We start from the raw sequence: 14,412 nt of genomic DNA, 5'->3' as shown, positions 1-14,412 counted from the left end.
ATAATATTTTCATTCAACACAATTTCTCATCAATCAAGCAAAACAATCATAACACTACACCAAAACAGGCTTTTAGCGGTGCTTTTTTAGGCCTTTAGAGCGCCGCAAAAAACGTCGTTAATGATAGCGTTGCTAACTTTAGCAGATAAACGCCGCTAAAGATCATGAAATAAACGCCGCTAAAGATCATGACCTTTAGCGGCGCTTTTCCCACAAACGCCGCTAAAGACCATGACCTTTAGCGGCGCTTTTTCCATAAACGTCGCTAAAGACCATGACCTTTAGTGGCGCTTTTCCCACAAACGCCGCTAAAGACCAGTACCTTTAGCGGCGCTTCTACCACAAACTTTTACCGCTAAAGGTCATAACTTTTAGCGGCGCTTATATTACAAACGCCGCTATAAAAATGACTTTTAGCGACATTTTTTCACAAACGCCGCTAAAAACATAACTTTTAAAAAAATTAATTAAATAATATTTATTTCTATGATAAATATTATATTATGTTTTATTTTTGAAATTTAAACTTTAAACCATATACTTTTAAGGATAAAAAAATTAATTAAATTAAATTTTCTATTAAAATTTTAACTTTAAAGGTAAATATAAAAATTAATAAATTTAAATTTAGAATTAAAATATTATGTTCAAACTCATATGATCTATATTAACTCGGCCAAATATAAAAGAAGCTACAAAACACGTAATAATTAACAATCATGATTAAAGAAGCTAGTATACAAGGCAGCTACAAAACCCTGTTTCAATAACACCTAATTCAAGTTCCGACTAAGATAAATGACCATGGAATGCAACATTAAATAACACTCTACTTGAAGAAGTGCTAAGCCTTGGCTTTTCTTGCTTGAAGAGATTGAATCCTCCACTACACTTTCAATATCTAAAGGATGCAAAACCAAATGATCAGATAAACCAACAAACTTGGTAAACAACAGAGATGTTAAAAATAAAAAATATATATAGCCATTAAGGCTCAAAAAATAAGTATAAAAAACAATTATGTGCAACTTTAGTAGCAGGTTGAACCATACTAACAAACAATCTCAATTATAGCTCTTCCATGTGTCACAAATAGGCATTCTTTCTAATGATTGTCTAAACTATTCAATTTTTTTAACAAGGAACAATAGTATTAATTTTCAAAAAGCAGAATAGAAACATGCTGCACTACTGTTGTTTAACATTATATAGAAATGTCTTATATAGCATAAAAGAGAACTAAGGCACAGAAAAAAGAACACCATAATAATTAAATTGATCATTGATATATTCAATTTTTCCAATACAGGTATATTCAATTTTTCCAAGTTTTTCCATGAATCTGAAGGTCATAACTCTATATCCATCATGTCCAAACATGATTCCAACATTGGTGTCAGACTCAGGTATTTTAAGAAAAATAAAAAATCCTAGCAACATTGGCCAACAAAAGGGATAACGTATACCTTGGTCAAGCAGTATATCGTCTCTCGTCTTGTCAGCCAACATAGCAAGTGGAGCCTATGTGTTGCCTTCCTCATCAAAGACAACCCTTGTCCCCACAGGCCTATGAACATTGATCTTTAGCTTTTTTTTCTTCAAGATCCGTGTTGCTGACCTGAAAATAAGAAAACCAGCTCAAAAACTAATTTCAAGTAATGGACTACAAATAAAACAAATCATTAAGGTAAAACTACCCAGGGGCATACATAATTGACTAATGCAAAACGATCTACCTATTCCCAGAAAAAGAAAAACTAGAATCTGTACAAGTTACCACATAACCAGGTAAGCTTACGAGCCAAAGCAGCTATATAAAAGAATTTACCATTTAACCTACTAGTACATAAATGAAATTATTTTTCATTATTGCAACTAATATAATCATAAATAATTTAAGAAAACAACTAAAAACAACTCTTATCTACCTAAAGCATAAGAATTCAAAATCTTTTAGATTATTTGATACATAAAATATTTTATCTTTCTTGCCAATAAAATAAAATAAAATAAAATAAAATAAAAAACAAGAATCAAATTAGTTCAACCCCAAGTCTTTAGTCAAATTTAATTAAACCTCAAGTTCTTTGTCAAAAGAAAAGAATATATATAAAAAAACCAAGAAAACACATACCTAGTTTGATTGGCAAAACTTCGTTTTCTTTGGTAGGCGGCCATTGGGAAGATTAACAATTAATTAAGAAGATGAAAAAAGATAGACCTTGAAGAGTTTTTGCAAGCAAATTGATTAAACTTCTTCTATGTTCGAATTTTTTGATATTCGATTCTTGTTATTTTATTTTATTTTATTTTATTGGTAAAATATTTTATTTTCATATGGCATATTATTATTTGAAGTACAAAATGTTTTCAGGCAGTACAGAGAAACCATTATCTACCTAAAGCATAAGAATTCAAACAAAGGAACTGAGCTTCACTGATTATGTATAATTTTTTCATAAATCAAAATATAAGTTTATTATGTATTAATTTATAATTTCATTATTTTATTCTGTAGGTGAAAGAAACATAATAAGCATGTCAAATCTTGGAACCTTGGTTAAATTTTCTAGATACTTAATAGCCAAATCCACATCTTCCCTGCCAAATTGATAAGCCAATAAGGAGTTAAGAATCTGGCCAAACATAAAATAATAAACTGGCATGAGTCCCAGGTAGTAGAGATCATAGAAAGACTTCATTTACCTGAAAAATGTAGCGACACATTTAACAATGTCAACTAACATGGAAGCAGACATTGCGTTTTTAAAGATCTGTGGTAAAGCACTTGGAGATGTAACCTAAAAATTAAAAAGGAAAATCAGTTGTGGCATAAATGAAGAGACTTGGACGAGAAATAATAACATTCACATGGACATTCATCTTAAAGGACCATATAGGTGCCTTATTATGTAAAACAGAAATAGAAAATATGAACTAACACAGACCTTCAGAAGATGAGCCTGTAGTGAACGATCACCAGATAGGGCTCTATAGGAAACCTCAAATTGATATGCTGTATTTGGAGGGCTGATTCTTTTTGCAGCTTCAGCCATGGCTCGACTAGCTGCACGAGAAGCAAGGTCTTGCACTGAAGCCTTCAGCCACAAACTCAGTGTCTGCCTCTTCCTTTGTTGCGAAGGCAGTATACCCTTCCTGCAATAGAAATTCACGACTCCTACAATCAAGCATCAAGTTAGCAGTGCAAAATCCATCCTCAAATATTTTAAATAAAAACTCTAGTTTGCCATCGAAAATAATCTACACATCTGTGAACATTAACAACTAATGCTAAGAAAATACACAATTTATGCATGGAATGTGTCACAGTCAACAATTCAGTCTATGACTGCAAATCAAAATACAAATCTGGAACAATTATAGCTAAATAATAGGAGATTTACAGCACTATCATATTTACATGTAAAGAATCCATGAGATTCTCCAACAGCAAAAATAGAATATCAAAAAACATTAATAGACGGATAAATAGTAAAACTAGTAGAGTTAGTATATGCATGTCATGCAGGTCTAAATGCTAGAGCTCAACTTCCACTGAGATGTATCTCCAGCAGCAAAACAACTTATAAAAACATTACCATAAAAAGAAATTGGATCGGCAAAGTGAGAGCACCTGATCAAATAAGATAACGAATTATAGAGACTGAGACCTTTGCAGTCTTCCACACAAGATAAGAAGTATTATAACAATTCCAGTTATGAAAGACACAAAATGAGATCGAAAAAGATATGGAAAATCACAAGTTCCACAAGCAATTTGTTAACTGTGGTGCAAGGGATAGCATGATGAAAGATAAAAAAAATATAGAAAAATACTACACACAGAAAATAAATAAATTGCTGATCAACAAAAACTTGCAAAATTAAAAATTAAGCCACTTTCAATAATTCAATTAAAGTTCTAAAATATCCAATGATAAACATAAGACTCTTACCTCAGACAATTTTTCTGATAACGATGTTATCTGAGAATTGTATAACTTTCTTTTCTCTTCAATAGCTTCAATTGAAGCCTTCTCTCTAGCACACTGTATTGCCTTTTCTTCCTCCATTTCCAATAGTGAATTAGTAAGTTGCTGCAATATCAAAGGCACGGTCCAACAAACACAATTAGACTACCAAAGACACAAAGCTTTCTTCATAACCAATGATATATTAGACTACCATTGCCAATTCTTCCTTTTCTGCAAGCAAACGCTTAATGGAGGCTTCCATTCCTTGCTGGCTAAAACTAGATTGTTCCAAACTAAGTTTCTGTGCAGTAAGAGAACGTCACATTTAATATTTAAACAAAAATAAGCATGCCACCATTTAACCTTACAGAGGGAAAAAAATTTGAGAAACCAAGGGGATATACTGAGGAAAGCACACGAAGCCACATTAACATAAATGATAAAAGAGCACACTAGATAAACAAGAGATTCATCATCATTCAGCAAAGGCAAACCTTTCCAAACAGTTTTCTTGCTAAAAGCCACATTAACATAAACCTGCAACACGTAGCCTTCTTGTTGGCCATCATTGTCGTTCTCTACATCCCAAAGCCCCTGGAATACACAGCAACTTCAAGCACATATTAGAAACATTTTGACTGAGCTAAAAGTGTCAAAAAAAAATATTATGCACAAAACAAGGAATATTTCAAAGTTGAATAAGAGTGGGAAAAATAATGCAAGTTTCATGCCCTCCTATTGACAACCCTTCCACTCGGTACCCTTTAATTTCTAATCCCTTTTTGCTTTTTTTCTCATCGTTTCCTTGGTTTCCTGGTTCTGCATTCTTTGATTTTGGACCCCTTTTATCCATTTGAGAGTTTTAAGATGAAGAACAAACAAGAACTGGCTTGGCTTCAGTTGGGAAAAAACACAGAGTTGAATAAGCTTTTGGGTTTTTTTCTTGGATGTGGGAAATTAGGGATTTTAGGGGGGAAAGTTGGGGATTTCGGGGGGGGGGGGGGAGGGGATTTTATAAAATGACGCTATTTTTTTAAAGGAAAATAATTTTTTGTGGCGTTTTTATAAAAACGCTGCTATTGCTAACCTTTTGAAAAACGCCGCAAAAAATTATTTCATTTGGAATAAAATGACACTGTTTTGCTATATAATTATATTTTGTGGCGTTTTTTATAAAAATGCCGCTAAAAAATTATTTTATTTGGAATAAAATGACACTATTTTGCTATGCTAAAAGGGCGCTATTTTTTAAAGTAAAATTATTTTTTGTGGCATTTTTTTATAAAAACACCGCTATTACTTACTTTTTGCAGCGTTTGTCATAAAAACGCAGCAAAAAATTATTTCATTTGGAATAAAACGACACTGTTTTGCTATATAAAATGGCGCTATTTTTTTAAAGTAAAATTATTTTTTTGTGGCATTTTTTTATAAAAACGCCGCTATTGCTTACCTTTTGTGGCGTTTTTCATAAAAAAACGCTGCAAAAAATTATTTCATTTGGAATAAAACGACACTGTTTTGCTATGCTAAAAATCTTTTATTTTGTCTATTAAAATTATTAGTTAAGTGATTTTATAAAAATTTATTATTATTTTTATAAATTGAATTTTATAAAAAAATCAAGTACTCTCAAAATAAATATCGTATATTTTAATAAGAAAAATGATTAAATCATTGTAATTAATTATTAAGTTAGAATTATCCAATGTAAGCAATTAATCATCACATATCAAATTTCTATTAAAGATTGAGACGTTAATCATGATTTTATATTATTCATTTCCGATCTAATCTCCATTTTATTAGAGATATTTCTTCCTAACTAAAATATAATTATTTTGCTAGATGTTCGATGTGGAATGATTTTAGTTTTGTATTTTATTTTATTTGTTATAATTTGGTCCTATATATCCAAAATAGATAGTTACCTATTCGTATCAATTTGTTACATTTTTTATTAATTTTTTAAATCTAATATTTAAATATATCAAACGGTTTAGATTAAATATTTTTAGTCATAAACACCGCTAATGTTACCTTTCCTAAGCGTTACGTAAGAAACGCCACTAATAAATTAAATTCTTGTAATGAAACGACACCGTTTTGAAAAATTCTAATACATATTAGCGGCGTTTTTGCTATAAACGCCGCCAAAGCTCGCATATTTTATAATTTTTATATTCAATTATTGTATATTGCATATCAATTTTAAATTAATAATCTTTACAATTTATTATTATCTCTTTTACAATTATAAAAGAATTTATTTAATATATAAATTAAAAAATACTAATTAATCTAAACCTTAAACCCTAACCCGACCCTGAATCTCTAAACCCTAAATCACTAACTCTCAACCCCAAACTGCTAACCACTAAACCCAATAAGCTTATTTAATATATAAATTAAAAAACACTAATTAATATAAATCCTAAACCCTAACCCTAACCCGCCCCAAATCCTAACCCCTAAACATTATTTAATATATAAATGAAAACACACTAATTAATCTAAACCCTAAACCTTAACCTAACACTGAATCCATAAACCCTAAATCCCTAACTCTTAACCTCTAACCCCTAACCCCTAACCCCTAAACCTTAAATTACAACTCTTAAATCAGAATCCCTAATCCATAATCCCTAATTCCATAATCTATAAACCTTAAAATTGTAACTCTTAAACCGACCCTAAATCCTAAATTAACCATATATATACCCTAAACTATATATATTAAACCCTAAACCATAATGATAATTAAATTAAATATTTTAAAATTAATACTATCGTATCTTTTACAATTATATTTGAAATTATTTAATATATAAATTAAAAATCAATCAATTATGTACCCAAAAATTTTAAAATTATTTTAAATAATAGTATTTTAATTTCTCCATTTTTAACAAATATTTTTTCTATTTTTTTATTTCAAATTATTTCTACGTGTCATTATTTCAAATTTATCCATTTTTAACAAATATTCAATTAAAAATAAATTGAATTTTAATTAATATAAACAAATAAATTAAATAGTAAATAGACAGATAAAATGTTTTTGCGGCGCTTTTTCAAAAACGCCGCTAAAGCCCCGAGCATTAGCGGCGCTTCTTGGAAAACGCCGCTAAAGCCCCAAGCATTAGCGGCGCTTCTTAAAAAATGCCGCTAAAGCCCCGAGCATTAGCGGCGCTTTTCCAAAAACGCCGCTAAAAATAGAGCATTAGCGCCGCTTCTTCAAAAACGCCGCTAAAGCCCAGAGCATTAGCGACGCTTCTTCAAAAATGCCGAGAAAGCCCCGAAAACTCAAAAAAGGCATCGTTGTGCTTAGGTTTTTTGCGGCGCTTTTTGGAAAACGCCACTAATGCTCATTTTTAGCAGTGTTTTCCAAAAAACGCCGCTAATACTGGATCTTTAGTGGCGTTTTTTCTAAAGCGCCGCTAATGCTTATTTTTAGCGACGTTTTTTATCCAAACGCCACTAAAAACGCCGCTAAAAGCCTGTTTTGGTGTAGTGTAAGGCTTATTTATGATCTTCATATGTTGAACTTAATACTTCCTCTCCACTAATGTACGTGACATAATCATTAAATCAATAGGTCTTTTATAAAGTTGTAATGGGGCTCGGTTAAAGGTGGGGATTTTAAGAGATGGGACATTTCAGTTTCAGAATCTTAACCTTTACCTTTTTCTTCAAGTGAACTTGTGGAACTTCCCCAAACTTATTTTGAACTCATACTCATACATTTTCTTTTTGGAGACTGAGCAAATTTTTCTTCACTCTTTCTTTGTCTTTGTTGTTGTCGTTGTTTTTTTTTTTAAGCATGAGCACATACATCTTTATGAAAATTTCCTCAAATGTTGATTCCCAAGACAACTTTAGTTAAAATAGGTTCACAAAATTAGGATAATTTTAAAAAGATGGTACTGGCTTATAATGTAGGTTTATTACAATGAACAGGCCTTTAAGCTCAAAATTATAGTTTCAAGGGTCTAATATCATAAGGTGGGCTTGAAAAAGCTCAAGCTATCCAAAGAAAAATGGTGCCTATATCATTTTAGATTTTTATGTCCCCTAGGATTTCACTCATTAAGTCAATTCAAAAGATATAAACCTTTATGCATGTCTAATCTTAAGAGAAACTAAATTTTCATGGAAAACATTACCTAATACTAAGATCATAAAAACATTCAATTTTTCATGATAACATACAATCACTCAGATAAAATCATCATTCATGCTTGCATACAACCTATCTTATTAAAAAGAATTTCTCTTAACATTCATTTATTAAGACATACTTATGAAAGAATGATTTGAAACATAAAAAATTTTAAAATTTTGAGCAATTTGCCTTACCCCCTTTAAAAAGAAGCAATGTTCTCATTGCGAGAATAAAGTGATGAATGAAAACTGAACACCAGGTAGGGTTGTAAAGAAAGAGAGGTGAGTCATTAACACCGCTTAAATACCAAGTATTTCCTAATAACCCAATCCTAGACATGTTCATTCCCATTGCCACATCACTTAATCTTTTTCTTTCTAAAGAAGTATTTATTCATGCTTGCTATGTTTTATTTTGAAAAAATTAAATCCTAATTACTAAAGAAATAAATTCCTAAAGACCTAAAAATAATTAAATAAATAACAAGACAAGAATCCCCCTTTTATTTTTCTGACTTATTCCCCCTGTCTTCTTTAGCTCCATCTTCACTTGCATCGTCAGTCTCTTCCGTCCATGTCACAAAGATAGCATCTATGAACTCAGGAACAAAAGTATTAGAGATATTCTTAAAAGTATTTCGAATTGAATCATCTCTAATTTTGCATATTTCCAGTAAGTTTGTTGCTGATTGTGCATGAACTTGCACATATCCATCAAAATTGACAACTCTGATTTCCTTGAAGTACTTACAGAAGTCGGCGTGGGAGTTTATATTCAGGTTCAACACTTAGCTGGACTGGTTCTTCTTCTGGCTCAACCCTAGGTTCAAGATTTTCAGCTCCTTCAGCTGGTTGAAGACTATTTGGTTCCTTATCAGATTCTTCTTCTTCAGTGTCTGTAACTGAATCAACTTCAGTTTCTAGCTCAGTTGGCTCCTCTTGCCTACCTTGGTTCAACTTATGCACTCTTTCTACCAATCTTTCAGGATCATGACTTGTAATACACCTTTGAACATACTGCCCCTTCAGATTTGCTTGTGTTTTAACACGGGCTTTTAAGCAAAGTGAAGTGATTAATGATGGGAAATAAGAACTTCCTGCCTTCTCTTTAGCACAATCATGAATCTCCTTGAGGATAATTTTCCCAACATTAATGGATTTTTCTGTCAAGATTGCATATAACAAAAGCATTCGTTCCATCGAGTTGGTGGAACTGTGTGAGATATACATAAAACTGTAGCAAACAAAATAAAACCATACCTTTGCTACTAGTTTCAAGTATTCTCTTCGACAAGAATGACTCCCATACTTTCTTATAATCCATTAGGATCTCGTATTTGTCACAACATCAGGTAAATTAAACAAATCATTGATGGACTTAGAAGTAAAAGGTACCATTTTCTTTCGAACGATGACTTCAGTAGCATCTTATGTAGTCAAACTAGCATAGAATTCTTGAACTAGTTCATCATCGGGAAGTGAATGAGCATCACAGAATCATTCCCATTTGAGAGCATTGATTATCTTTCTAATTGGCACAGGAACAACTATCACATCATTGCTCTTCAGATTAAAACCTTTTTTCGGCATCATAGGTTGATGCTTGAAAATTGAATCAAATCACTCTTCACTTCTTCATCAACCACAATCGGGTTTTCAGGAGTAGTCTTTGACGATCTAGTTCTTTTACGAGACATGGTACTTTCCTGAAAATTTAGTAGAGTTTCTGCACAAAAGAGAAAAGAGAAATAGGCAAAGTTGGTATAACTTGCTACGGCAAAAATATTGCGACAGCAAAGATGGTGCAGCGGGATCTTTTTACGATAGCAATAGGGAATTTTGGCAAAAAGAAAGAAAAGGACTAGGGTTTTTTTTGGGATTTGAGGTTGATGGCACAAAGAAGAGATTTAAAGATTTTTAGGGTGGAAGCAAATTGCTTTGAGGGATATGAGAATTAATAGAATGAAGAGGGGTTTATATAGGGAAAATTAGGGCAACATGTAGTAAAAATTTAACTACATTAAAGTTACTTGGGCGGCAAGTAATGGGTATGACAGCAAGGCCTAAGTTTTTCCCTTTTTTTGCTGTCTTGGGCCTTAAACTTAGACTATATCTTAAAAAAAAACTGATTAGTACTTGGGCCAAATTTGACCCCCTTCATTAACATAAAAATTTAAAATTTAAACTGAACAAAATGAAACTTAAAAATTTTAATTAGAAAATTTCTTCTTAACAAATTACATTAAATTAATTCCCAGGAAAGGTTGGAGGGGTCACAACGGTCCCGCTTAAGTTCCAATCTCCTTAGATAGAATTAATTAAATGTAATAAATTAAGAAAACAAGTTCTAATTATTTATTTACACAATGAGTTCATGAAAAATTAAGGGTCTGCTAAGATGAGCGAGGATTCAATTCGCTCAACATCACCATCCAGTAGTGTTTGAGACGTTGACCATTAACTTTAAACGTACCTCCATAATTGTCATATAATTCAATAGTGCTGTAAGGATAAACTTGGTAGATGGTATAGGGTCCTTTCCATCGGGATTTCAGCTTCTCAGGAAATAACTTCAGCCTTAAATTAAACAACAACACCTTCTTACCTTCTTTAAACTTGCGAAGTTGTATATGAGTACCATGCCATCTCTTTGATTTTTCTTTACACATTTTGGCATTCTAATAGGAAAACAACCTCATCTCTTCCAGCTCATCTAGTTGTAACATCCTTCTCTCACCGGCCTGCTTTAGATCAAAATTTAATTGCTTCAAAGCCCAGTGAGCTTTATTCTCCAACTCTAATGGCAAATGACATGCCTTTCCAAAGACTAACCGATATGGAGTCATTCCTAACGGAGTCTTAAATGTTTTTCGATAGGCCCATAATGTATCATCGAGCCTTCGAGACCAATCTTTTCTACTAGGGCGTACTACCTTTTCAAGGTTACCTTTGATTTCACGGTTCACTCTTTCAACTTGCCCATTGGACTGGGGTTGTTAAGCAGTAGCAATCTTGTGCTTTACATCATATTTGTCAAGCAACCACTTAAGCCATTTGTTCACAAAGTGAGAACCTTCGTCACTAATAATAGCTCTTGGTGTCCCAAATCGTGTAAACACATGTTTATGTAGGAATCCTATGACTACTTTAGCATCATTTGTAGGGTATGTTTCAGCTTCAACCCATTTGGATACATAGTCCAAAGCAACTAAGATGTATTTTTTCCCATACGAAGAAGGAAACGGGTCTAAGAAGTCAATGCCCCATACGTCGAACAATTCAATCTCCAAAATGTTTGTCAAGGGCATCTCATTCCTCCTTGATATATTTCCAGTCCTTTGGCATTTATCACAGTTCTTCATATAAGCATAAGTATCTTTAAAAGGCCAAAAGAAACCTGCTTGCAAAATCTTTGCTGCAGTACGTAAACCACCAAAGTGTCCCCCACTTGGAGATGAATGACAATGATATAAGATATTAGTAATCTCACTTTCAGCTACACACTTTCGAATTATATTATCTGTATACTGTTTAAACAAAAACGGATCCTCCCAAAAATAATACCGACTATCATGAAGGAATTTCTTCCTTTATTAGTATGTCATTTCTCGAGGAATTATTCCACATGCAAGATAACTGGCAAAATCAACAAACCAAGGTGTTATATGAATTCGACTCACCTCAAATTAGTGCTTATTTGGGAAATTCTCGTTGATAGGCACACGTGATCGAGTTACCTCATCTTGCTCTAACCTCGACAAATGATCAGCTACTTGATTTTCAACACCTTTTCTGTCTTGGATCTCAAGGTCAAATTCTTGGAGTGAAAGTATCCAATGAATTAGCCTCGGTTTCACATCATTCTTCGTGAACAAGTATTTAATGGCCGCATGGTCAGTAAATACTGCAACTTTGGTACCTATAAGATATGAGCGGAATTTTTCAAAAGCAAAAACCATAGTAAATAGTTCCTTTTCAGTTACCGTATAATTGAGTTGGGCTCCCATCAAGGTTCTACTTGCATAGTAAATAGGGTGGAACACTTTATTTTTTCTTTGACCCATCACAGCTCCAACAGCATAGTCACTTGCATCGCACATCAACTCAAAAGGTGAGTTTCAATCAAGTGTAATGATTATTGGGGCTGAGATTAACCGCTTCTTTAGTTCTTCAAAAGCTTCCAAACATGCTTTATTAAAATCGAACACTGTATCTTTCTCTAACAACAAACACAGCGGTTTAGAAATTTTCAAGAAATCTTTGATAAACCTTCGATAAAAATTGGCATGGCCTAAGAAACTTCTGACTCCTTTCACATTAACTGGGGCCAGTAATCATTCAATTACGTCCACCTTTGCTTTGTCGACTTCAATTCTGTTCTTTGAAATTCTATGGCCTAAGACAATCCCTTCCTTAACCATAAAATGACATTTCTCCAAATTAAGGACAAGATTCATCTCTTCGCATCTCTTCAGTACCTTAGCCAAATTACTCAAACAGATAGCATAAGTGTTACCAAAAACAAAAAAAAATCATCCATGAAAACCTCAACAAAATTTTTGACCATATCAGTAAATATTGCCATCATGCATTGTTGAAAAGTTGCAGGTGCATTGCATAAACCAAAAGACATTCGCCTAAAAGCAAACGTACCATATGGACAAGTAAAGGTTGTTTTATGTTGGTCCTCTGGGGCTACAACTATTTGGTTATATCTTGAATAACCATCTAAAAAATAATAGAATTCATTACTTGCCAGTCGATCTAACATCTGATCCATAAAAGGCAATTGAAAATGGTCCTTCTGAGTGGCTTTGTTCAACTTTCTGTAATCAATACAGATTCTCCAACCAGTAATAGTTCTCATTAGAATTAACTCATTACACTCATTTTCAACAATCGTGATTCCACCTTTCTTCGGCACACACTGCACCGAACTTACCCACGAACTATCTGAAATAGGATAGATGATTCTTGCATCTAACCATTTGATCACTTCCTTCTTCACAACTTCCTTCATAATAGGATTGAGCCTCCTTTGCCCATCAATTTGAGCTCTTTCACCTTCTTCTAAAATGATTTTATGCATGCAAAACGAAGGGCTTATACCTCGAATGTCAGCTATGGTCCAACTAATTGCTTTCTTAAATTTCTTTAAAACAGCAATTAGTTGTTCCTTTTAATCTTTCGTTAGTTCTGCTGAAATAATCACAGGAAAAGTAGAATAGTCACCTAAATAAACATATGTAAAATAGGAAGGAAGTACCTTTAGTTCGAGTTTAGGTGGTTCTTCACTTGACAACTTGGGTTGCACAAATTCTCTGACTTCCAACTCCAACGGTTCAAATCGTGTGGATTGAATAAAATTTCCCGGATTGGCTTCCATCAAAGCCATGTTTTCTTCACCTTCTTTATCCTCCAAAGGGTTAAGATCTAAGGCTTTCTCCAGTGGATCTTCTTCAAAATTGCTTTCCATAAAAGCCAAGGTTTCTATCTCTTCCCTAACTGAACACTCCTCTGCAGGATCGAGAAATTTCATCGCTTTAAGAATGTTAAAGGTTACCTAATCGTTTTGAACTCGCATGGTAAGTTCTCCTTTCTGCACATCAATTAACGTTCTTCCCGTGGCTAAGAAAGGTTTCCCAAGGATGACCGGCACTTCCTTGTCTGCTTCAAAATCTAAGATAATGAAATTAGCAGGAAAAATAAATTTATCGACTCTCACCAAAACATCCTTGATCTTTCCTTCAAAATATGCTAAAGATCGATCCGCTAGCTGAAGCGTCACAGTTGTAGGTCTTACTTCACCTATCCCTAACATCTTGAAAATAGACTTAGGCATCAAGTTGATACTCGCTCCTAGGTCACACAGAGCTTTACCACAATAAGATTCACCAATGTTTCAGGGTATAGTAAAGCTTCTTGGGTCTTTCAATTTCGGTGGTAATTTATTCTGTAGGAACGTAATGCACTCCTATGTCAAGGCAACAGTCTCATACTCACTCAGTCGTTTCTTTTTGGACATTATATCTTTCATAAACATCACATAATTCGACATTTGTTCTAAATCCTCCACCAACGGAATATTAATGTGTAACTGCTTTAGAACATCCAAAAACTTCTTGAATTGCACCTCTTGTTTCTGTTTGTGTTGCTGTAATCTTTGCGGATATGGAGGTGATGGAACTTTCGGTTAAACCGGAAAACTTTTCTGAGTAGGTAAATCTACATCCAAAGAAGATGTTAAAATATCTGAATTTACTAAGTCAGGGTT

The 14,412-nt window shown here is 33.1% G+C and overlaps 1 protein-coding gene and 1 pseudogene across 3 annotated transcripts; both read right to left on the bottom strand.

The window, feature by feature from the left end:
- Positions 1 to 647: 647 nt before the first annotated feature.
- On the bottom strand, positions 648 to 4,959 carry LOC105766559 (kinesin-like protein KIN-7O). 3 transcript variants are annotated; one of them, XR_008195217.1, is made up of 6 exons: positions 4,469 to 4,959; positions 3,957 to 4,275; positions 2,949 to 3,178; positions 2,707 to 2,801; positions 1,467 to 1,618; positions 648 to 901 (listed from the first exon to the last, which is right to left on the bottom strand). XR_008195217.1 is itself a non-coding variant. In XM_012586051.2 (6 exons), the coding sequence occupies exons 1-4, from the start codon at positions 4,541 to 4,543 to the stop codon at positions 3,170 to 3,172; spliced, it is 315 nt and encodes a 104-aa protein (XP_012441505.1). In that variant the 5' UTR covers positions 4,544 to 4,959; the 3' UTR covers positions 2,533 to 2,601; positions 2,707 to 2,801; positions 2,949 to 3,169. The 3 variants fall into 3 exon arrangements, 2 of the variants coding, with proteins under 2 accessions (XP_012441505.1, XP_052485452.1); XM_012586051.2 differs by lacking the exons at positions 648 to 901; positions 1,467 to 1,618 and adding an exon at positions 2,533 to 2,601 and having other exon boundaries at positions 3,957 to 4,097; positions 4,186 to 4,275; XM_052629492.1 differs by lacking the exons at positions 648 to 901; positions 1,467 to 1,618; positions 2,707 to 2,801; positions 2,949 to 3,178 and having other exon boundaries at positions 3,499 to 4,097; positions 4,186 to 4,275.
- A 3,926-nt stretch (positions 4,960 to 8,885) lies between these two features.
- Positions 8,886 to 13,614, bottom strand: LOC105767216 (uncharacterized; annotated as a pseudogene).
- Positions 13,615 to 14,412: the final 798 nt, after the last annotated feature.

Source organism: Gossypium raimondii, chromosome 4, assembly GCF_025698545.1.
Source record: "Gossypium raimondii isolate GPD5lz chromosome 4, ASM2569854v1, whole genome shotgun sequence".
Classification (NCBI taxonomy): Eukaryota; Viridiplantae; Streptophyta; class Magnoliopsida; order Malvales; family Malvaceae; genus Gossypium; species Gossypium raimondii.
The sequence above is the reverse complement of the archived record's forward strand: the minus strand, read 5'-3'. Positions and strand labels throughout refer to the sequence as shown.

Excerpts from the sequence above, each read along its gene's own strand:
- LOC105766559 (XM_052629492.1), bottom strand. The coding sequence starts at position 4,543 with ATGATGGCCAACAAGAAGGCTACGTGTTGCAGGTTTATGTTAATGTGG. Across the intron at positions 4,276-4,468 it reads CAAGAAAACTGTTTGGAAAG|AAACTTAGTTTGGAACAATC; the intron begins GTTTGCCTTTGC and ends CTTACTGCACAG. Across the intron at positions 4,098-4,185 it reads AAAAGGAAGAATTGGCAATG|CAACTTACTAATTCACTATT; the intron begins GTAGTCTAATAT and ends TTGATATTGCAG.